At 55.0% G+C, this 22,484-nt stretch overlaps 1 protein-coding gene and 1 long non-coding RNA gene across 3 annotated transcripts in view; one reads left to right on the top strand and one right to left on the bottom strand.

The window, feature by feature from the left end:
* Positions 1–1,288: 1,288 nt before the first annotated feature.
* Positions 1,289–21,289, bottom strand: LOC308242442. Its single transcript, XR_013959956.1, has 3 exons — positions 21,161–21,289; positions 5,581–5,704; positions 1,289–2,847 (listed from the first exon to the last, which is right to left on the bottom strand). It is a non-coding gene; the product is annotated as an uncharacterized lncRNA (long non-coding RNA).
* ACOT7 (acyl-CoA thioesterase 7) overlaps positions 19,913–22,484 on the top strand; it is a 73,265-nt gene continuing 70,693 nt past the window's right edge. Inside the window, exon 1 of one of the 2 annotated variants that reach the window (XM_080656777.1) lies at positions 19,913–20,176. In XM_080656777.1, coding sequence (XP_080512903.1) covers positions 20,016–20,176 — 161 coding nt within the window. In that variant the 5' untranslated portion in view covers positions 19,913–20,015. The remainder of the gene's footprint in view (positions 20,177–22,484) is intronic. The other variant, XM_080656774.1, reaches the window with a different exon arrangement.

Genomic DNA, 22,484 nt, shown 5'->3' with positions numbered 1-22,484 from the left:
CAGGTAACCACAGGCCCACACCCACCGGGTGGGCGCAGCTGCCTCCTGGAAACGCCCAGCGTGCACTGCAGCTCCTTGTCCCTCCGGGAGCCCCTCCGGGAGCCCCTCAGGGAGCTTTCACTCCAGGGGTAGCGTCTGCAAACTGGCCACCCAGAGGCCCTTCTCCTTCGGCCGCACCCGCCGCTTCCTGCTCTGAGCTCCGCCCGGGTGCCTCCCGGCTCTGTGACTCGGTGACCTGACCTCAACCAGGCTCTGCTGCGAGCAGGCAGGGCGGAGGTGTGTAGACGGGCCAGTGAGTCAGGGGTCGGGCGTTCCGGGCCCTGAGCTGGGCAGCCAGCCCGCCCTGGCGGGAGCGGAGGGAGGCCCAGGTGGGTGAGGCTCTGGGCCCCAGACGAGAAGCCGGCTTCCCAGCAGGGAGGGGCACGCGCTGCCCAGGCAGCCTCGCTGGCACTCAGGCTGGGCTTGTGACGCTGGGAAGCCAATCTCCTCCACAGGCACCTGCACACGCCTACCTCCTGGCCGCCCCCCTGCTCTTCCCGGAGCCTGTGTGGCGCGCCAGGTGAGCACAGGGCCGGACGGGCCTTTCTGGTGCGGGAGGGAGGCCCCCCCCCCGACTCAGGAGCAGCCCATGACACTTAGCAAGCCCCACGTGGGGCCCAGGGGGTGGCCCTTTCTGTGATGGCCCCCGGACTGGCTGGCTGTCACGCTTGGTTGCAGGAAAGGGCCTGGGTTCTTATGAACCAGTGGGTGACAGTCAGCGCCTGGAGCCAGCTGGGAGCCTCAGGCTGGGGCCGGCCCCACCGTCCCCCTGGGGTCAAGTCTCCTGTCCATGACCAGTGATAAAGGCGGGTTGCCGAGGAGACTCCCCTGGGAAACATCTACAAACCCCGGAGCCCAGACTCGGCCGAGTCTCCCCCTGGTTCGTCCGGAACAGGAGCCCAATGAGCTGGCTCAGCAGGGCCCTCCCACCAGGCCTCAGGGCGACCCCATGAAGCCGGTGGCGGGATCCAGGGGCCCTCCCCCATCCCGTGCAGCCACCTCCTCCTCCTCCCAACATCGAGGCCAGAGTTACTTCTTAAGAACATGCCAGGCTGCTCTAGCCGGTCCAGTGGTTATTTCCGTGGCTTTGCTTCTTGTCTGGGCCCCTTCCCCGTGGGGCCCTGCCTCTGGGTGCCGCGTGTGGGTGCCCGTGCGTGTTCCTGTGCCCGTGTCCCTTGCAGCCCTGCAGAGAGCTGCCCTGGCGTGTAAAGGGGGGAGAAGGTAACCACCTACTGCGGGTTCCAAGTGAGCAACTGGTTTCGCTCTGGGTTTTGAGAGGCGCTGGCAAAGCCCCAGGCGCTGAAAGCATCTATCATACTGCTTTGAAAGGTTTCGGCCACGTGAGAATGGCCCCACGAGGGCACGCCCTGTGTGTATGTGTGGTGTCTTGTCACTCAAGATCCACTGGAGGGCAGCAAAGAGCAGGGTCGAGCGGCTGCTCGCAGGACCCCACCTGTGAAAAAGGGGGACTCCCGGCTGAATGCGCGCCCCCCTGCTGGTCTGTCTTGGTGTTCAGATGCTAAAACCCGAAGGAGCCCAGGACAAAGTCCTCAGAGAACCAGGAGCCGTTCTAGACCCCAGAAATCAGAGGCAGGCCCGGGCGCCGCGGGGACTGCATTTGGAGACCCTCTGTAAGAAAACTAACATAAAAGGATGTATTAGACTTAGTATGAAAAGGAACCCTTACTCAGAACAAAAAATGTAAATCACAGCAAGCCAGGGCTGTTTGCAGAGTGGGGATCCCAGTCCAGACACCCAGAAATGCTTTTTTAAAAAAAACATATCTTTATTGATTCCAGAGAGGAAGAGAGAGAAACATCAATGATGAGAGAGAATCATTGATTGGCTGCCTCCTGCACACATCCTACTGGGGATCGAGCCCGCAACCCAGGCATGTGCCCTGACTGGGAACTGAGGATCAAACTGTGACCTCCTGGTTCATAGGTCGACCCTCAACCACTGAGCACACGCGCCGGGCCAGAGATGCTTCTTGGTGACAACCCGGCGCCCCCTCTGCTGCCAGAACATTCTGGGGCTCTGTCCTTGCTCAGTAAGCAGCCCCAAGCTTAGTTCTCATCAGCCTCACAGAAAACCCACGTGCAGCCCTAGCTGGTTTGGCTCAGTGGATAGAGTGTCGGCCTGCGGACTGAAGGGTCCCGAGTTCAATTCCGGTCAAGGGCATGTACCTTGGTTGCGGGCACATCCCCAGTAGGAGGTGTGCAGGAGGCAGCTGATGGATGTTTCTCTCTCATTGATGTTTCTAACTCTCTATCCCTGTTCCTTCCTCTCTGTAAAATGTCAATAAAATATATTAAAAAAAAAAAACCACTGCTAAAACCGGTTTGGCTCAGTGGACAGAGCGTCAGCCTGCGGACTGAAAGGTCCCAGGTTCAATTCCGGTCAAGGGCATGTACCTTGGTTGCGGGCACATCCCCAGTTAGGAGGTGTGCAGGAGGCAGCTGATCGATGTTTCTCTCTCATTGATGTTTCTAACTCTCTATCCCTGTTCCTTCCTCTCTGTAAAATGTCAATAAAATATATTAAAAAAAAAAAACACCCACGTTGTGTGTATTTTACCACCAAAACCCAGTAAATAAAAAGACGCCCTCTCTACGACCGAGGCTCCCACGTGCCGGGGGTGCTGCCGGCCGTCCTCCGGCCCCTCTGGCGTTCACTGGAGCTGGGCTGTCAGCGACGTGAGGCTGTGCTGCGCCCCTCGGTCTTCGAAGGGCCCCGTCCGTTCTCGCCATCTGGGGATCCAGACACTTCCCACTTCCCGTCATGGTGGGGACGGCTTCAAGGTTCGTACTTGAAAAACACACACAATTCGTCAGTGATGTTACCTTTAGCAACTTATTAATATGCACACTTCACTGAAAAACGTCTTTATTGTTGAAAGTATTACGTATGTCCCCTTCTCCCCCCATGGGCCCCCTCTAGCCTGCCCTGCCCCCACACTGTTCATTTGGATGCTAATTATCCTTCCCTAACAAGAGGAACATTTGTTTCTTAAAAATTGCAACGACAGCCGAAACCGGTTTGGCTCAGTGGATAGAGCGTCAGCCTGTGGACTGAAAGGTCCCGGGTTCGATTCCGGTCAAGGGCATGTACCTTGGTTGCGGGCACATCCCCAGTGGGAGGTGTGCAGGAGGCAGCTGATCGATGTTTCTCTCTCATCGATGTTTCCAGCTCTCTATCCCTCTCCCTTCCTCTCTGTAAAATGTCAATAAAATATATTAAAAAAAATTGCGACGACAGACGCGCGTGACAGGGCTTCCCTTCTAAACGAAGTGGCGTGAGAGGCAGTAAATGAACCTGTTCCCCCCGGGTTCTCATTCGCTTCCTCGCGTCTGTTTGACCTGCCTTTGCTTTTTCTTTATATACATCGTTCGAGCAGATTCTGTTTAGTCTGTGCACGTGGGTTTTCTGTGAGGCTGATGGGAACATATGTGTGTGTGTGTATATATATATATATATATATATATATATATATATATATATACTGGTAGCCCTGTGCACAAATCCGTGCACCAGTAGGCCGCTGCCGCCCTCCTGTAGCTCTCCGCCCACTGCTCCACCCTCCCCGTCATAGCTTGCTGCCCTGCCCCCTCCTGTAGCTCTCCACCTCCCACTTGTAGTTCGATGCCCCACCCTCCTGCAGATCCGTGATCAGGTCTTTAGGTGGGTGGTCATTATTCCTCAGGGCATAACAGATAATTAGCATATTCCTCTCTCATTATATAGGATAATTGATTTCAGAGGGAGAGGGAGAGGGAGAGGGAGAGAGAGAGAAACATCAGTGATGAGAGAGAATCACTGATGGGCTGCCTCCTGCATGCGCCACAGTGGGGGTTGAGCCTGCAACCCGGGCATGTGCCCTGACCAGAATTGAACCTGGGACTCTTCCACCCGCAGGCTGATGCTCTATCCACTGAGCAACACCAGCTGGGCAGGGCGGCATTATTTTATAGCTTTACATCCCCAGAAGCACCTGGGCTCTCAGATCTGCCTCTGCACTCAGTGTGTTGTGATATGTTGTTTTAGTTGAAGTATGTGAAGGAAATCTGGCCTCATCTATACTAATAAAAGTAATAAGCTAATTAGACTGGGACGCCTTCTGGACAAAGCCAGGGGCTTGGCTGGCCTGCAAACTGCCCCAAAATGGCCTTCAGCCCCTTGCCCAGGCTGGCCACGCCCCCCCAGTGGGGACCCTCACCCCGATGGGGGCGTGGCTGGCCTGCAAACTGCCCCAGGCCCCTTGCCCAGGCCAGCTCTGACCCCCAAGGGGACCCCCACCCTGATCCGGGACCTCCTTCAGGGCAGACCAGCCGGCCCCTACCCGTGCACCAGGCCTCTATACTAATAAAAGGGTTATATGCTAATTAGACTGGAAGACCTTCCGGGAGACTTTCCAGATGTCCTTCCGGACAAAGCCATGGTGGCGGGGCCGAGGCAGAGGCGGTTAGGGGCAATCAGGCCAGGAGGGGAGGGCAGTTGGGGGTGGTCAGGCCGGCAGGGGGGGCAGTTGGGGGCAATCAGGCCTGCAAGGGGGGCAGTTGGGGGCAGGTGGCAGGCAGAGTGGTTAGGGGCAATAAAGCAGTCAGGCAGGTGAGCTGTTAGGAGCCAGCGGTCCCAGATTGCGAGAGGGATGTCTGACCATCCCACCCACAGGGATCGGGCCTAAACCGGCAGTCGGACATCCCCCGAGGGGTCCCAGATTGGGGAGGGTGCAGGCTGGGCTGAGGGACACCTCCCACCCGGGGCTGGTGAGCCCCCTCCCCCCTCCCCCCCCCCGATTGCCCCACCAGTTGCCCCACAGGTCGGCCCTGATTGCCGGCCAGGCCTAGGGACCCTACCCGTGCACGAATTTCATGCACTGGGCCTCTAGTAAAAATATATAGTTGGAGTCCAGCCAGTGTGGCTCAGTGGTCGAGCATCAACCTATGAACCAGGAGGTCACGGTTTGATTCTCAGTCAGGGCACATGCTAGGGTTGCTGGCTTGATCACCAGTGTGGGGCAACTGATCAATAATTCTCTCTCATCATTGATGTTCTTATCTCTCTCTCCCTCTCCCTTCCTCTCTCTGAAATTAATAAAAATCTATTTTAAAAAATACATAGTTCACCCTAGCCAGTTTGGCATAGAGCATCAGCCTGAGGACTGAAGGTTGCAGGTTCCCTGGCCCTGGTCGGGGTGTGTGCAGGAGGCAACCGATCAATGTGTCTCTCTCACATTGATGTTTCTCTCTGCCTCTCCCTCTCCCTTCCACTCTCTCTAAAAATCAATGGGAAAATATCCTCGGGTGAGAATGAACAACAGCAACAAAAACACATCGTTGGAAAAGGGAGGGTTTGGAAAACAAACCACCTTTTCAGAAAACTGTGGATGGTTTTCTTTGGAATTGCACCACAGCTCAACACGCGGCGGTGTCTCAAAGCGGGCGGCAGGGGACCCTGAAACCGCCCGGATGCACTGCTCCTTCCTGCTGCTTCGTTAACCCGCGGTGGTGGTCTCGCTGGCGATGTGAATGACTCTCTTACCCTCGTGTGGTTATGGAACATCACGTGTTTAGTCATCGGACGAACATCAGTCCTGAGTTACGCGGATGCTCCACATGGTGACTCATCACAGTGTCATCACCGCCTTGTCGCTTCTGGAAAAACCCTGTGTGTTTGTGAAAGAATGACAACGAAGAATGCAAATCAGCCCTGGCCGGTGTGGCTCAGTGAATAGGGCGTCGGCCTGCGAACTGAAAGGTCCCAGGTTCGATTCCGGTCAGGGGCACACACCCGGGTTGTGGGCTCAGTCCCCAGTGGGGGGACTTGCAGGAGGCAGCCGATCCATGATTCTCTCTCATCATTGACGGGTCTGTCTCTCTCTCCCTCTCCCTCTGAATGGTCTACCGCTCCAAGCCAGAGGCGAAGGGTGTCTGGCAGGCCCCACGCTCCGCAGCTCCACCAGAAGCACACTGACTTCCTTCTGGCCCACGGCCCCTCCGCCCGAGCCCACTGTTCCTTTTTCCTTTTTGTAGTTGTTGTAAGGTTTGGATTTGGTTAGAGCAGCTCTGAAGGGTCTGGAGTGAGACCACGAGAGTCTGACGGGAGCGATAAAGGTGATAGTGGAGAAGAAAGTAGGAAACTAAACGTCCATTAGAAGGAATCTGGTCAAGTCTGAGCGTTGACCCATTCACCAAGAGGTCACCGGTTCCGGCTCGATCCCCAGTGGGGGGTGTGCAGGAGGCAGCCGATCATGTTTCTCTCTCATCATTGATGTGTCTCTCTGTCTCCCTCTCCCTTCCTCCCTCTCTCTAAAAACACCAATAAAAACATATTTTTAAAAAAGATATGGAAGGAGAAACCGAACATGCCTAGAGATGATGGGAGGATTTGGAAAACGAACCACCTTCACTGATTTCTTGAAACTCCTCTATCCTGACTTGTGATGGTGAGTAACCCCAGTGTGTGTTGGTGAAGAAACACACTTTATTTTATTTTTTATTGTTGACACTATTACAGGTGTCCCCCGCTTCTCCCCTTTGCCCACCTCCACCCAGCCCCCTGCTCTGGCCTTCACCACACTGTTGTGTGTCCATGGGCTAAGCATGCATGTTCTCTAGCTAATCTCTGCACCTTCGTTCATCCAGGTCCCCCCACCCCTCCCTCTGAGATTTGCCCGTCTGTTCCAGGTATTCATCCCCCCAGGACCTATGGGGTTCATTAGTTTATTTTTTATTTTTATTTTTTTTAAAGTTGTTGTGTTTTTTTTTAAATATATGTTATTGATTTCTTACAGAGAGGAAGGGAGAGGGAGAGAGAGTTAGAAACATCAATCAGCTGCCTCCTGCGCACCCCTCACTGGGGATGTGCCCGCAACCAAGGTACATGCCCTTGACCGGAATCGAACCTGGGACCCTTCAATCCGCAGGCCGACGCTCCATCCACTGAGCCACACCGGTTAGGGCCATTAGTTTATTTTGTTCATTAGATTCCACATATGAGGGAGATCATGTGATACTTGTCTTTCTCTGACTGGCTTACTTCCCTCTGCATGATACTCTCCAGGTCCCTCCTTGCTGTCGCCAGGGTAAGAGCTCCTTCTTTTTTATGTTGCACAGTGTCCATCGTGTGAATGTCCCACAGCTTTTTAATCCACTCGTCTGCTGGGGGTCACTTGGGCTGTTTCCAGATCCTGGCTATTGTAAATAATGCTGCTGTGAACATAGGGGTGCACATATGCTGTCTGATGGTGTTTTGGGGTCCTTAGGATATATCCCCAGAGGTGGGATTGCTGGGTTAAAAGGCAGTTCTATTTTTAATTTTTTTGAGGAAACTCCATACTGTTTTCCACGGTGGCTACACCAATCTGCATTCCCACCAGCAGTGCACGGGGGTTTCCAAGAAACACATTGTAAATATAGAGACAGAAAGGTTAAAGTAAAAAGGCAGAAGATGTGGTTAATTTCAACAAGGTGTGTCAACTTGGCCACAGGGCGCCCAGATTACACATTATGTCTGGGTGTGTCTGTGAGGGTGTTTCCCAGTGAGGTCAGTACTCGAGTTGATAGACTCAGTAAATCCCCAGTGGGGGTGTGCATTCACCCAGTGTGGTGTGGTGTGGGTGTGCATTCACTCAGTGTGGGTGTGCATTCACCCAGTGTGGGGTGTGCATTCACCCAGTGTGGGTGTGCATTCACCCAGTGTGGTGTGCATTCACCCAGTGTGGGTGTGCATTCACTCAGTATGGGTGTGCATTCACCCAGTGTGGTGTGCATTCACCCAGTGTGGGTGTGCATTCACTCAGTATGGGTGTGCATTCACCCAGTGTGGGTGTGCATTCACCCAGTGTGGTGTGCATTCACCCAGTGTGGGTGTGCATTCACCCAGTGTGGGTGTGCATTCACCCAGTGTGGGTGTGCATTCACTCAGTGTGGGTGTGCATTCACCCAGTGTGGGTGTGCATTCACCCAGTGTGGTGTGCATTCACCCAGTGTGGGTGTGCATTCACCCAGTGTGGGTGTGCATTCACCCAGTGTGGGTGTGCATTCACTCAGTGTGGGTGTGCATTCACCCAGTGTGGGTGTGCATTCACCCAGTGTGGTGTGGTGTGGGTGTGCATTCACTCAGTGTGGGTGTGCATTCACCCAGTGTGGGTGTGCATTCACCCAGTGTGGGTGTGCATTCACTCAGTGTGGGTGTGCATTCACCCAGTGTGGGTGTGCATTCACCCAGTGTGGTGTGGTGTGGGTGTGCATTCACCCAGTGTGGGTGTGCATTCACCCAGTGTGGGTGTGCATTCACTCAGTGTGGGTGTGCATTCACCCAGTGTGGGTGTGCATTCACCCAGTGTGGTGTGGTGTGGGTGTGCATTCACTCAGTGTGGGTGTGCATTCACCCAGTGTGGGTGTGCATTCACCCAGTGTGGTGTGCATTCACCCAGTGTGGGTGTGGTGTGGGTGTGCATTCACTCAGTGTGGTGTGGTGTGGGTGTGCATTCACTCAGTGTGGGTGTGCATTCACCCAGTGTGGTGTGCATTCACCCAGTGTGGGTGTGCATTAACCAGTGTGGGTGTGCATTCACCCAGTGTGGTGTGGTGTGGGTGTGCATTCACTCAGTGTGGTGTGGTGTGGGTGTGCATTCACCCAGTGTGGGTGTGCATTCACCCAGTGTGGGTGTGCATTCACCCAGTGTGGTGTGGTGTGGGTGTGCATTCACTCAGTGTGGGTGTGCATTCACCCAGTGTGGTGTGCATTCACCCAGTGTGGGTGTGCATTAACCAGTGTGGGTGTGCATTCACCCAGTGTGGGTGTGCATTCACCCAGTGTGGGGTGCATTCACCCAGTGTGGTGTGCATTCACCCAGTGTGGGTGTGCATTCACCCAGTGTGGGTGTGCATTAACCAGTGTGGGTGTGCATTCACCCAGTGTGGGGTGCATTCACCCAGTGTGGTGTGGTGTGGGTGTGCATTCACCCAGTGTGGGGTGCATTCACCCAGTGTGGGTGTGCATTCACCCAGTGTGGGTGTGCATTCACCCAGTGTGGGGTGCATTCACCCAGTGTGGGGTGCATTCACCCAGTGTGGGTGTGCATTCACCCAGTGTGGGGTGCATTCACCCAGTGTGGGTGTGCATTCACCCAGTGTGGTGTGCATTCACCCAGTGTGGGTGTGCATTCACCCAGTGTGGGTGTGCATTCACCCAGTGTGGGTGTGCATTCACCCAGTGTGGGGTGCATTCACCCAGTGTGGGGTGCATTCACCCAGTGTGGGTGTGCATTCACCCGGGGCTCCCCTGGTCGCAGGCTTTGGGACTTAGATGGAACCACACCACCAGCCTTCCTGGGTCTCCAGCTTAGAGACAGCAGATCACGGGACATCTCAGCCTCCGTAATCATCATGTCAGCCACTTCCTCATAATCTCGTAACCAATATCATCTGTCTGTCTGTCTGTCTATCTATCCATCCATCTATCTAAATACAGACTGATTTTTAGAGAGAGAGGAAGAGAGCGGGTGAGAGAGAAACATCGATGCGAGAGCAGAACATGGATTGGCTGCCTCCTGCACGCCCCCCACTGGGGATCAGGCCTGAGACCCGGGCATGTGCCCCGACCCGAAATCCAACCAGCAACCTTTTGGCACAGGATGGCACCCAACCAATTGGTTTTGTCTCCCTGGAGAGCCCCGATTAATAAAAAATAATAATAATAATAATATTAACATTAATAAAAAAGCTGGACTGGAGACTTTAATATCAAACACATAGATTTCACACAAGAAATGTTATCAACGGTAAAGTGGGACAGTTCCTAATGATATGTCACTTCATCAAGAAGACAGAAATCCTAATTGCACCTGGGCCTAGTGATCGGGCTTCAAACGACAGACAAAAACTGACCGTGGAAGGACTTAGTCAAACCCGTTATGATAGACAGCAACTCAACACTCCCGTCAGAGCGATGGATGAGACAAGGGACAGGACATCGATAAGCTGGAGAAGACTTGGAAAATGCTCTCCGAATGTAGGAGGGAAATGTGCTGGCACAGAGGGGGCAAGGAAGTTACCTGAGGCCACGCAGGAGGAGGTGCCTGGAAAAGGCTCCCCCACACCTCTGGCCAGGCAGGGCGGTGAGGTGATGGGGCTCCCTCCCGAAGCATCTCCAGCTAATAAGGGCCCTGGGGCTCTTCCCACAGCAATTACTTGAGGCCCGTGAGAACTGTAATTATCCCCAGCATTTCATTATCCCGTGTGTGAGAAAACCAGAGTCACCTGCCTCTACGCGGCTTGTGTTGTCATCATGGGGTTCCGGGTACAAATTTGAGCAAAGGGACTTCCTATCGATTTTCAGTAACATCTGGGGCAGGTGGAAGCGGGCGGGGCGGGGCGGGGCGGGGAGAAGCGCCTCCAGGAAGTCGCTCGGCCCCTACGTGGAGCCACCAGCTTCAGGCTCAGGGTCAGGGCCCCCTCACTCACCCACTAAGGGCAGGCACGGGGTGTGGCTGTACTTCCAGCCGCAGGTTTCACCCACTGGGAGGGGCAGAGCTGACTGCTGAGGGCTTCTGTGGGAAGAGTCTATGTCTAGCCTAAACCCCAGGCTGTTTCTCTTCTCCAGAGGACGACCCATTTGTCCCTGGCTTACGGTCTGCTCTGCAAAGGGGTCGAGTACTGAGGATCAGGGTTAGGTTTCCTTGGAGCCGTTGATTCTGGGGTCACGGCCTTAGGACTTGGGGTGTTCTAAATCCTCACCTGAGGATATGTTTTTTGTTTTTTTTTTAAATATATTTTATTGATATTTTACAGAGAGGAAGGGAGAGGGATAGAGAGTTAGAAACATCAATGAGAGAGAAACATCGATCAGCTGCCTCCTGCACACCTCCCACTGGAGATGTGCCCGCAACCAAGGTACACGCCCTTGACCGGAATCGAACCTGGGACCCTTGAGTCCGCAGGCCGACGCTCTATCCACTGAGCCAAACCGGTTTTGGCAGGATATGTTGTTTTTTGAATTGATTTTTATTGTTTATTTTGAGAGAGAGGGGAAGGGACAGAGAGAGAGAACAACATCTATGTGAGAGAACGTCGATCGGTTGGAATCAAAGCCCCAACCTTTTGGGGCACGGACAACGCTCCAGCCGAGCCGCCACCGGCCAGCACCAGGGCTTGGCCCTAAGGGTGTTGGAGCGGGCACCTGAGGGCCTGGCCGTCTTCTGAGCAGCCCTCCTGGAGAAGCTTGTGGCCCCCGTGGGAGCCGGGGGCTGCACGTCCCACTTTACATCCATTTCCTGCCGGCAGCATTCTGGGCCCCTCGATGCATGACGTGTCCAGCATCTCTGACGAGGAAAGCCACACGTCTTCCGTGAAACAGCCAAATCTTATTAACGTGAAAAGAAACGGGCTGTGTGAACAGAGGCCAGGTCCCTCCCGGCTGCGTCCCGGCCCTGGGGCGCAGGGGGCAGGGGGCCCCGAGAACTGGCAGGTCCCTTGGAAGGAAGCCCAGCTGGCACTAGTTGGAGTCTTCTTCCTGGGCCCGGTCCAAGGTGACCCCGATCCCCCTGGTCAAACCATTCCTGCAGCCCCCAGGCCCCGGGCAGCTTGCCTCCACCCAGAGCTAGTCCAGAAGCCCGGCTCTGTGCCGAGTGCTTGGTGACATGACATCACTTCCTCCTTCCGCGCCTCATGGGCGAATACTGTTGTCTCCCATTTCTCTTGGTAAGAGAACCAAGGCACAGATGAATAAGCGTTAACCCAGAGGCGGCGGGGACGGGTTGGAGGGGGTCAATGGGGGGAAAGGGGGGACACGTGTAATACTTCCAGCATTAAAGATTTACATATTTTTATTTATTTTTTTAAAATATATTTTATTGATTTTTTACAGAGAGGAAGGGAGAGGGACAGAGAGCTAGAAACATCGATGAGAGAGAAACATCGATCAGCTGCCTCCTGCACGCCCCCCACTGGGGATGTGCCCGCAACCCAGGTACATGCCCTTGACCGGAATCGAACCTGGGACCCTTCAGTTCACAGGCCAACGCTCTATCCACTGAGCCAAACCAGTTAGGGCTAGATTTATATATTTTTATTTTTTATTATTATTTATTTTATTTTATTTTTAAATAGCTAGGTTAAATCTTGTGAATATTTTTTAAAATATATTTTATTGATATTTTACAAAGAGGAAGGGAGAGGGATAGAGAGTTGGAAACATCGATCAGCTGCCTCCTGCACACCCCCTACTGGAGATGTGCCCGAAACCAAGGTACATGCCCTTGACCGGAATTGAACCCGGGACCCTTCAGTCCGCAGGCCGACGCTCTATCCACTGAGCCAAATCAGTGAGGGCTGGATTTACATATTTTTAAAAAGGAGTTAATCTAGCCACACAGCCCGGGAGCAGGGCGAGGAGTAGGGCTGGTGCTGCCCCCCCCACCTCCCGACCCCCCACCCCCCCTCGCTCCCCCATCAGGCTGCCCCGCTCTGCTGGCCCCGCCTCTGTCTCGGCTCCTCTCCCTGTCAGTCTCAGGTCCCTTGACTCTGGCAGCCTATGGGCCACCCTGTGGGCCTTTAGTGCGACTCTGGACCCAGGCTTACCGAAGGTCCCTGTTACTCAGGGCCCTGCCCTCCCGGGTGACACCCGGTGCTCTGAGCGCACTTCCTGGAAGCCCTTCCCTCGGGTCTGGACCAGGCCTGCCGCTGCCTCTGCCTCAGCCCCGGCCCAGGTGTGGGTCAGATGAACCGGGCAGTTTGGGGGGCACGTGCCCTGTGTTCGTTAGGCCTCTGTTTCATAGCTCTGAGGTAGAAATACAAACGCACACAAAGCCCAAATTCCTGCTTAAACACGGTACTCATTATGTTAAAGGCATTCAGTTTATTAATAGCGAATGTGCTGGAACGCCTGCTGCGTCTCATCCCTTAGCTGCCCCATCTCTGATTAGGTTACAGATGGAGCAGCTCGCCCCAGGCTGTGAAGCTGGGAGGAAAGGAACAACATGAATGCAGAAAGTTACCCACATCACGCAAGCCCGTAGCCACTCGGCTCACACTTCCCTAAAATTATAAAGCAAACAGGGTCCGTGGTCCCACCTCCCTCCCGGATACATTAGTTTTAAAGCTGTGACTTGGAACAGATATACAATGCGTGATGCGCATGCCTGGATCTAAACAAATCACTAGAAACCTTTTTAGCAAGACCCAGGTCAAACGGGGAACAATACTCCCTCGTTCACCCCACGCGTGGGGTGCCCTGATGACAATCCTCTCCATATCTTTGAGAGGGACCCACTGTTTGTTTTTTTATTATCAACCAGAGGCCCGGTGCATGAAATTTGTGGACGGGGGGAGGGGGGCGGTGTGTCCCTCAGCCCAGCCTGCACCCTCTCCAATCTGGGACCCCTCGAGGGATGTCCGACTGCCCATTTAAACGGGCAGTCGGACATCCCTCTCACAATCCAGGACTGCTGGCTCCCAACTGCTCGCCTGCCTGCCTTCCTGATTGCCCCTAACCGCTTCTGCCTGCCAGCCTGATCACCCCCTAGCCACTCCCCTGCCAGCCTGATTGATGCCTAACTGCTCCCCTGCCAGCCTGTTTGCCCCTAACTGCCCTCCCCTGCAGGCCTGGTCACCCCCAACTGCCCTCCCCTGCAGGCCTGGTCCCTCCCAACTGCCCTCCCCTGCAGGCCTGGTCCCTCCCAACTGCCCTCCCCTGCCAGCCTGGCCACCCCTAACTGCCCTCCCCTACAGGCCTGGTCCCTCCCAACTGCCCTCCCCTGCTGGCCATCTTGTGGCAGCCATCTTGTGTCCACATGGGGGCAGCCACCTTTGACCACATGAGGCAGCCATCTTGTGTGTTGGAGTGACGGTCAATTTGCATATTACTCTTTTATTAGATAGGCTGTTAGAGAGAGAAGAAAGGAGAGAGAGAGGGATGGGAGACATGGGTTTGTTGTTCCCCTTATTTATGCATTTACTGGTTGCTTCTTGTTGGTGGCCTGACCGGAGATTGAACTACAACCTTGGTATTGGGACGACGCTCTCACCAACTGAGCCACCGGGCCGGGCAGGGACCCATTCTTTTTTTGTCCCAATGGCTGCCTTGTTTTTCTCTATAACTTGACCATCTACTTCTGTTTTTCTAACAAAGAGAATTACTTGTTCTTAGCGAATTACGTTTTCAAATCATAAGAGGAAGTTTATTTGGAGAGTAACAGAGGCAGTAGAAGTGAGCCAGCCAGGTTGCGTAAGCTCAGGAAGCAGGTTATGGAGGTAGAAGGGCCTGGGAGCTTACGAGAGAGAAGGCGAAGGTAAGTTGCCTGGGGGGGAAGCGGGGGAGGAAAGGGCGAGGGAGAGCACGCTGTTCTTAGCACATTTCAATTATACAATATAGTGCCATCAACTATAGCCACTGTGTTCTCCATTAGAGCCTCAGACCTTTTACCAACCAACCCCCATCCTGGCAACCCACTCTCCTATTCTCTATGAGTCTGCCTTTAAAAAAAATGCTTTTTAAAAAACATTTTTATTGATTTCAGAGAGGAAGGAAGAGAGAGAAACATCAATGAAGAGAGAGAATCACGGATCAGCTGCCTCCTGCACGCCCCCTACTGGGGAATGAACCTGCAACCTGGGCAGGTGCCCTTGACCATAGTCGAACCCGGGACCCTTGAGTCCACAGGCTGACGCTCTAGCCACTGAGCCAAACCATCTAGGGTGAGTCTGCCTTTTTTTAGATTCCACATTTTGAGTTATAAGTGACTAGTGACCAGGTGCACGAAATTCGTACACATTAAAAGGGGATTAATTAGAGGAAATAATTTAATATTGCTATTTGCCCTTTCTCTATAATAGAAGTGTCAGAGATGAAAGAAAATTAGTAAAATGTATATGAAAACCTTCCTCCTGTCAGAGTCTGGGGTACACCACGGGACCCAGAGTCAAGTGCCCGCCCACCTACATGCACCTCAAAATCACATGATACCCAGACCCGGCCAGCCCCCCCAATTGGGCTAGATCCAGACCCAGCCAGTCCCACCCTTGTCAAGCCCCGCTGGGCAGGGGACGTAGCCTCAGGTCCCCTGGCCCGGCGCCAGGCAGGAGTCGTGGCCTGAGGTCCCCTGGCCTGGTGCTGGGGAAGGGGGTGAGGCCTGAGGTTACTTGTCAAGCCCCGCCGGGTGGGGGGTGCGGTCTGAGGTCCCCTGTCAAGCCCAGCCAGGCGGGGGGGGGGGGGGGCACAGCCTCAGGTCCCCTGGCCCGGTGCTGGGGCCGGGGTGCAGTCTGAGGTTCCCCAGCCTAGTGTTGGGGTGGGGGGTATGGCCTGAGTTCCCGACCCAGCACTGGGGGTGCACCTTGAAGTCCTCTGTCAAGCCCCGCTGGGTGGGGAGCACAGCTTGAGGTCATCTGTCAAACCCATCCAGGCAGGGGGGCGCAGCCTCAGGTCCCCTGGCCCGATACTGGGGTGGGGGGTGCAGCCTGAGGTCCCGCGTCAAGTCCTGCTGGGCAGGAGGTGCAGTCTGAAGTCCCCTGGCCTGGTGCTGGGGTGGGGGGCATGGCCTGAGGTCCCCTGTCAAGCCCTGCCAGGTGGGGGATGCGGCCTGAGGTCCCCTGTCAAGCCCTTCGGGGGCGGGGGGAGGGCTTAGCCTCAGGTCCCTGCTGATTGCCCATTAAGGTTCCTGATGGGAACTTGGCTTCAGCTATGGGTGCAGCCATCTTTGTGAGGAGTGATGGTCAATTAGCATAGTCCCTCTTTATTAGATAGGATACCTACTGAGTTATAAATTCAAACTTAACACAAACCCAATGGGGCAAATATTATTGTTTCCCCATTTTTTTCCCCCGATAAGAGAACTAAGGCACAGGGGTATGAAGAGCTGAGCTCAGGCCACCAAGCCTGTGGCCACGCAGTAATTGTCTTTGTCTGGCTTATTTCACTTCCCATGATGCCCTCCAGATCCATCCTTGTTGTCACACATGACAGGACTGTTTTCCTTTTTAAAGCTGAATAATATTCCATCATATGTATGTGCATATACGGTCATCCCTCTGTATCCACAGGGGACTGATTTCAGGAATGCCCTGCGGAAACCAGAAGCTGTGGATGCTCAAGTGCCGCAGTCAGTCTCCCGTCGCCACGGGTGTGACCCACGGAGGCAGAGGGCTGACTGTGTAGCTCGCCTCTCCATCCTTCACCTGCACGAGCACGCGGGTGGCCGCAGACCGGGGCTGTTGTGAATAATGCTGCACTGAGCCCAAAAGCCCGCGCATCCCTTCGAGATAATGGCTTTGTTTCCGGCCGATGTGCACCCAGAGGTGGGGCTGGTGAGTCAGAAGGTGGTTCTGTTTGTGATTCCTTGAGGAATTTCCAGACTTTTCCACAGCGTACGCTCCTCCCCACTGCAGACGCGTCCCCTTCTCCCACATCCTCGCCGGTGCCGTGCTCTGTCCTCTGTTTGGCAGCAGCACAGCTGCCCCCTGGATCCTCTTTTCCTCAGCATCGCGAGTCTTCCTGTTGCACGTACGTGAACTTCATTGATGTTCATGGCCATCGGCCGCTCCATGGACCATTGACGAGTGTATTACAATTTATTGGCCCCGTCCACTGTTGATGGGCGTTGAGTCATTTCCAGTTGGGGGTTGTTACAGTGTCGCTATGAACCCCCTCTGAGGCATATCTGGGTGTGCTCATGCTCATTATACAGGATGTATACCTAGAAATGAAATGGCTTGGGTAAAGGGTAGGACTATTTTCAATTTTAGTAACTATTTTTAGCTATTTTCCAAAGAGGTGGTAACAATTCATATTCCTACTACAGAGCTTCGTGTTTGATACTCGTATTGACATGAAAATATGAAATACTTGAGCAGCCCGGCCGGCATGGCTCAGTGGGTGAGCGTTGACCTATGAACCAGGAGGTCATGGTTCGATTCCCGGTCGGGGCACCTGCCCGGGTTGTGGGTTCGATCTCCAGTGTGGGGTGTGCAGGAGGCAGCTGATCCATGATTCTCTCTCATCATTGATGTTTCTATTCCTCTCTCCCTCTCCCTTCCTCTCTCAAATCAATAAAAATATATTTTAAAAAATAATAAAATAAAATACATGAGCTGTTAGATGGTAACAATACAAAAACATAGAAATGAAAAGTAAAGGCCTTACCCTAGTCCTTTTCCCCAAAGGTTACTGGTACCAACAGTTTCTTCAGTATCTTTCCATAAATATTAGAAGAAATTATTTAAATAATATATGTAAGTTTTTAAAATGGCAGTTTGTGGATACTATTTCTAGTCCAAAGAGAGTTTGCAAATTAAATATCTGCTGCTGTTAAATAGATCGCTGTTGGAAGCCCCCTACTGAGTCAATCATTTGTAAAATACTTATTGAGCACCTATTATGTGCTAAGCACTTTTCTAGGAACTTGGGATATGGCAGCGAACAAAATAGTAAAAAACTCATGCCCGCATGGAACACATTCTAGATGGGGGAGATACAATAAATAGGTGAGTAAAATATAGGTTAAATGCTATTAAGTGCTAGGAGAAAAATAAACCAGGGAAGAGGATATGGCAGTGTTAAGGAATTGTAATTAAAAAAAAATGTTTTTATTATTATTATTTTTTTTTAGAGAGAGAAGGGAAAGGGAGAGAAAGAACCATTGATGAGAGAGAGATATCCATCAGCTGCCTCCTGCACATCCCCTACTGGGGATGGAGCCAGCAGCCAGGGCATGTGACCTGACCAGGGAATCAAACCAGTGACCTCTTGGGATGTGGGATGATGCATAACCCACTGAGCCACACCAGCCATGCAGTGCATTGTAATTTTAGAGGAAAGAACTGAGGTGTGAGGGGGTGAGCTATGTGGGTCCCTGGGGAAGCGTGGTCCCAGCCTACTGAGGGACAACCAGGGAGGTCAGAGCGGCTGGTGCTCAGGGACCAAGGGGGACAGTGGTAGAGGCCAGACGTATGGAGGCAGGCGTGGGCAGATTTCTGAATGCCACGGGGACACGTCACCCCATTCTAGACTTACATTGAATGCAGAACCAGCAGGTAACCCCCTACTGATTCAATCATTTGCGATCCGTGTGAGAGGGACAGGGGTGTCCCAGAATGACTCCGAGGTGAGCTCGAGCTCTTGGAAGGATGTGTAACTTGCCGAGCCGGGAAGACTGTGAGCAGAACACGTTCCGCGGAGCGTGAGGACTCGGCGAGCGTGAGATGCCTGCACACACCTGAGTGAGCTGTGGCCTGGGAGGCGAGAGCACAGGAGTCTGGGTGCCAGAAACCGATCATTGTCTCACTAATTAGAAAGGTGTGGACAAGGAACCTTGGAAGGCTGGTCAACCTTGAAGCTCTGAAAGGTCAGAGCCAACCACTCCCTATCTAATTGAGACAATGGTAATTGAGGCAACTTCCCCATCTTGTAATCATGTAAATCCTTACTGATATGATAATCCGCTTATTACCTGCTTAAGGGCTATGGGTGTTTCCCAAAGCTGCTTAAGGGTAATGGGTGTATCCCATAGCCTCAATAAAAGGGATAGCAAGGCCAGAGCCTAGCGGTAGTCCTCCCACTAGAGGTGGGCTCCCGCCTGGCCCCCCATATTCCCAAATTAATACTTTTCCAAGTCTCTCTCTTCATTTGTGTGCGGCCTTCTCCAGAACCTGAACCCTGAACTGGAACCCTGAACTACGCGGGACGTGAAAGGGGATCCCACATCTGGCGCCCAACGTGTTAAGAGATCCCACATCTGGGATTTCGGGGAGGGGCCTGGGCCGCAGGTATGGGGCAGGGATCGCAGAGAGGGGATCCAAAGCCACGAGACAGGGTGGGACCTCCAGTGCAAGCACTGCTGCTTCTCTCCAGCTCCGAGAGGGCCGCAGGGAAGGCTGAGCAGCGTGGCCCGGAAAACAGGAGTGTGTGGGTGCCCTGGGGTGCAAAGGAGAGACGCTTCAGAAGAAGAGGGATGGGGGTGCTAGCGCTGGGGGAGGTGACGTAAGACGGCTTGTGACCTGCACTGTTGGATTTAGCAACTTGGAAGGAATTCGTGACCTCGATAACTCAACGTCAAAACCCAGAAGGGAATGGGAGGGGTGGGGGGGAGGGTACCTGTATACACAGCTGTGTGAGAAGTTTTGCGGAGAGGGATAGAAATGGCCCAGTCGGTTGAGACAGTAGGAAAAAAAACCCACAAAAAAACCCAAAATGGGAAGGAGAGAGACTGTAAGGAGAGGGATCCTGTAAACCCATCCGCACGAGGGTAAGAAGAACTCAGGATGTGTTTGCTGAGGGACTGGTTCCCCACTTCCATCCTCCGGGAATCGAGGGCAACCTCACCACCAACGGGCGGGCGGTCAGACCGGAGCCGCTAGAGCTGCAGCCTCCTGCTCTGCAGGATCCAGGGCCCCCTAACAGCCGGGCTGGGCGGCTCCGCCCCTGGCTCCCCCGCCTGTTCGCAGCGGCCCCGCAGACAGACCGGCTCCCCGCGTCTCCCCAGCCCGACCCCGCGCAGCGCGGAGCGGCGGCCGCAGGGCACGCGCTGGGCCCGAGGACCCTGCCTTCCCGTCCGGTGCAGCCACGTGCCTCCCTGCAGGGGCCGCACAGCAGCTCGGCCCTGCACGCCCGTTTACGGGAAGCCGCCTCCCACTTCCTCTCGGGGTGCGTTTTATTTTATTTACTATTTCTTTTCGGGGCTCATTTTAGACTGCAAGACCCGAACGAACTCGCGCCCGCCCGGTGGGCGCGCCGGGAGACCGAGCGGCCGGGCGCTGCGGCCGGAAGCCCCCGCACAGACACGCGCCGCGCGGGGCGAGGCTGACCCACGCGGCTCCACCCCGCCGGCGCCGCCCAACCGCCGCCGAACCTTCTGGAAGCGGCGCCCCACTGCCAGAACGGGACGCCCGAGAGGCCGGGGAGGCCGGGCGCGAGGGGCGGGGCCTGAGCAGGAGGCCGCGTCTGATTCGCCGCCGGCGCACAGGCCCCGCCTCCCGGGCGCCATGGCCCGGCCCCCTCCCTCCCTCTCCATGGCGCGACCCGGGCTCATTCATTCCCCGCGGGGCCTGCCAGACACCTGCGCTCTCCTGAAGCCGCCCGCCGCCGCCGCCGCCAGCATGTCGGGCCCCACCGGAGAGACCCCGTCCGCCATCCAGATCTGCCGGTAAGAGGGGCGCGCGGCGCGGCGAGCGGCCGGGGCGCCGGGCCCCCGCCCGGGCCCGCCCCGCGCCCGTCGCGGCCTCCCCGGGCCGTCACCTCCGGCCCCTCACCCGCTGCCGCCTCCGCCCGCCCACACGTCCCGTCCCCGCGGCTGGGGGCGCTCGGCTGCCGCAGAGCCGGCGGCCTCCCCGCGCGCCTCCCCGCCGGCCTCCGGCATATTCCCGGGGCGGCGCCGCGGTCACGCAGGCCGTTTGCGGGACAATCGGGGCGGCGCCTTTTCCGGGCGGGGGTCGGAGTGCCGCCCCCGCGCCCCGCCCCGCCCCGCCGGCGCTCTGGCAGGTTGCGGCCGCAGCCTCAGTCCCCCGGAGCTCCCTAATTCTGGGTGGTCCTCTGGGCAGCGGTTCAAAGCCAAGCGGATCCCGGAATGTGGGGCGCTGGCGGCCCGCTCGCGGGTCGGCGTCCGGAGCTCGGCGAGCCCTTTGATGGGTGCTGGAGTGGGCGGAGGCTGCAGGTGTCCGGTCCCTCCTAGGGCACCTGCTCGGGTTTGGGGAGAGCCAGTGCTCACAGGAGGAACAGAAAATGCCTTCCCCTCGAGCAGCTTAAGGAGAGGGAATGGCCCAGCAGCCTGGCAGCATCTTACACAATGGGGGCCGGCAGTTCTCCGGGACCACCCTGCCTTCCTTCCCGGGCACCGGGTACAGCACCGGGTACGGGGAGGCCCCCAGAGGAAGCGGGAGAGCGGGGAGTTGGCTCACTGCCACCGGGCGGACGGAGGGCGGCCTCAAGGTTACCCCCATCCCCTGGGGCAGCATCGGGAGCAGGCCCGCTGGTACGTGAGCCTGAGCTCAGGGTGGGCAGGACGCTGGGACGGCCTCCCCGGCGCTGGGCCTGCAACAGGGCCTGTCCTGCGCAGGCACCCCTGGCAGTGAGCGCGCCTTCCTGCCTCGGCGTGGGTTCTACCAATTTGGACATTGGCTATCACACTGACCTTGGGTCCAGCCCAAATTAGCTTCCTGTGGATGTTGACATCTGCCGGGAAGAGTAAGCGCTGGATCAGTGGGGCGCCCTGACCGCAAACCTCCTTCTGGCCCAGCCCCAGGCCTTTAGTGATCTCAAGGACAGGTCTGACTTTTCCAGGGGAGGGAATCTTTGGGGGAGCCTTGCTCCATTCGCTTTGTTACTGGCCCTGGCGGTGGGTCTGTCTTGGCCCCACGCACTCCAAGTTCCAGGGGCGGAAACAATAGGAATAACTGGTATTTGGAGACAGGCCCGGCCCGCCTATGGGCTGGGTGACCTTGGGGTCTGTTCTTTGCTCAGGGTTTCCATAGCTCTCGCCTCAGCTTGAGGAAGCTTGTCCACCCTCCCTGGGAGGGAGGCAGGGTCTCACCCCTCCGCTGTGTGCAGGAGGAGGTTGAGTTCGGGAGACGCAGTGCCTCTGTAGGTCATCCAACCCCAAGAGCCAGGAGGACGGCCCCTACCAGGTCTTCTGTCTCCGGCACGGTTCTTTCCACTGCGCTCCCCGCAAGAGAAGGTCTGATTTCAGTCTGCGTGGAACGCCAGGCTTCTATTCACTTCTGCAGGATGATGAATAGCCGTTCTTCTTCTTTGTTTTAATCCTCACCTGGGAATATTTTCCCACTGATTTTAGAGAGGGTGGAAGAGAGAGGGAAAGACAGAGAGAAACCTCCATGGGAGAGAAACACATCGGTTGGTTGCCTCCTGCACGTGCCCTGACCAGGCCTGGGCCGGGGAGGAGCCTGCAACCAAGGTCCGTGCCCTTGACCGGAATCCAGCCCGGGACCCTTGAGACCGCAGACCAACGCTCTGTCCACTGAGCCAAACCCGCCAGGGCATGAATAGCAGTTGTATACATACACGTCTTTTTAAAAACCAGCTTCTTACTTGAAATTTACATAAGGCTCTTAACCAATGTTACCCCAATAAATTTAATTTAATTTGAATAATTAGCCCTGGCCGGTATGGTTCAGTTGGTTAGAGTGTCGTCCTGTACCACAAAGGGTGGGTTTGATCCCGGTTGGGGCGAATGCGGGAGGCAGCCAATCAGTGTTTCTCTCTCTCCCTTCCTCTCTGTAAAATTAATAAAAATAAAATAAAACAAAATATTCTTTAACATATTAATTAAATATAAAATAAAAATACACCTGAAATTTATATAATGTTTTTAATCAATGTTACCTCAATACATTTAATTTAAAAAATAATTATTTAAGAAACCCCAGCCTCAACAGGTACTAGATTTTTGGATAGCTTTAGACTCTCCATGTGGGCATGAGCCAGCTCACCACCAAGCT

This window comes from Plecotus auritus (genome assembly GCF_963455305.1).
Source record: "Plecotus auritus genome assembly, chromosome: 2".
Taxonomy (NCBI): Eukaryota; Metazoa; Chordata; class Mammalia; order Chiroptera; family Vespertilionidae; genus Plecotus; species Plecotus auritus.
The sequence above is the reverse complement of the archived record's forward strand: the minus strand, read 5'-3'. Positions and strand labels throughout refer to the sequence as shown.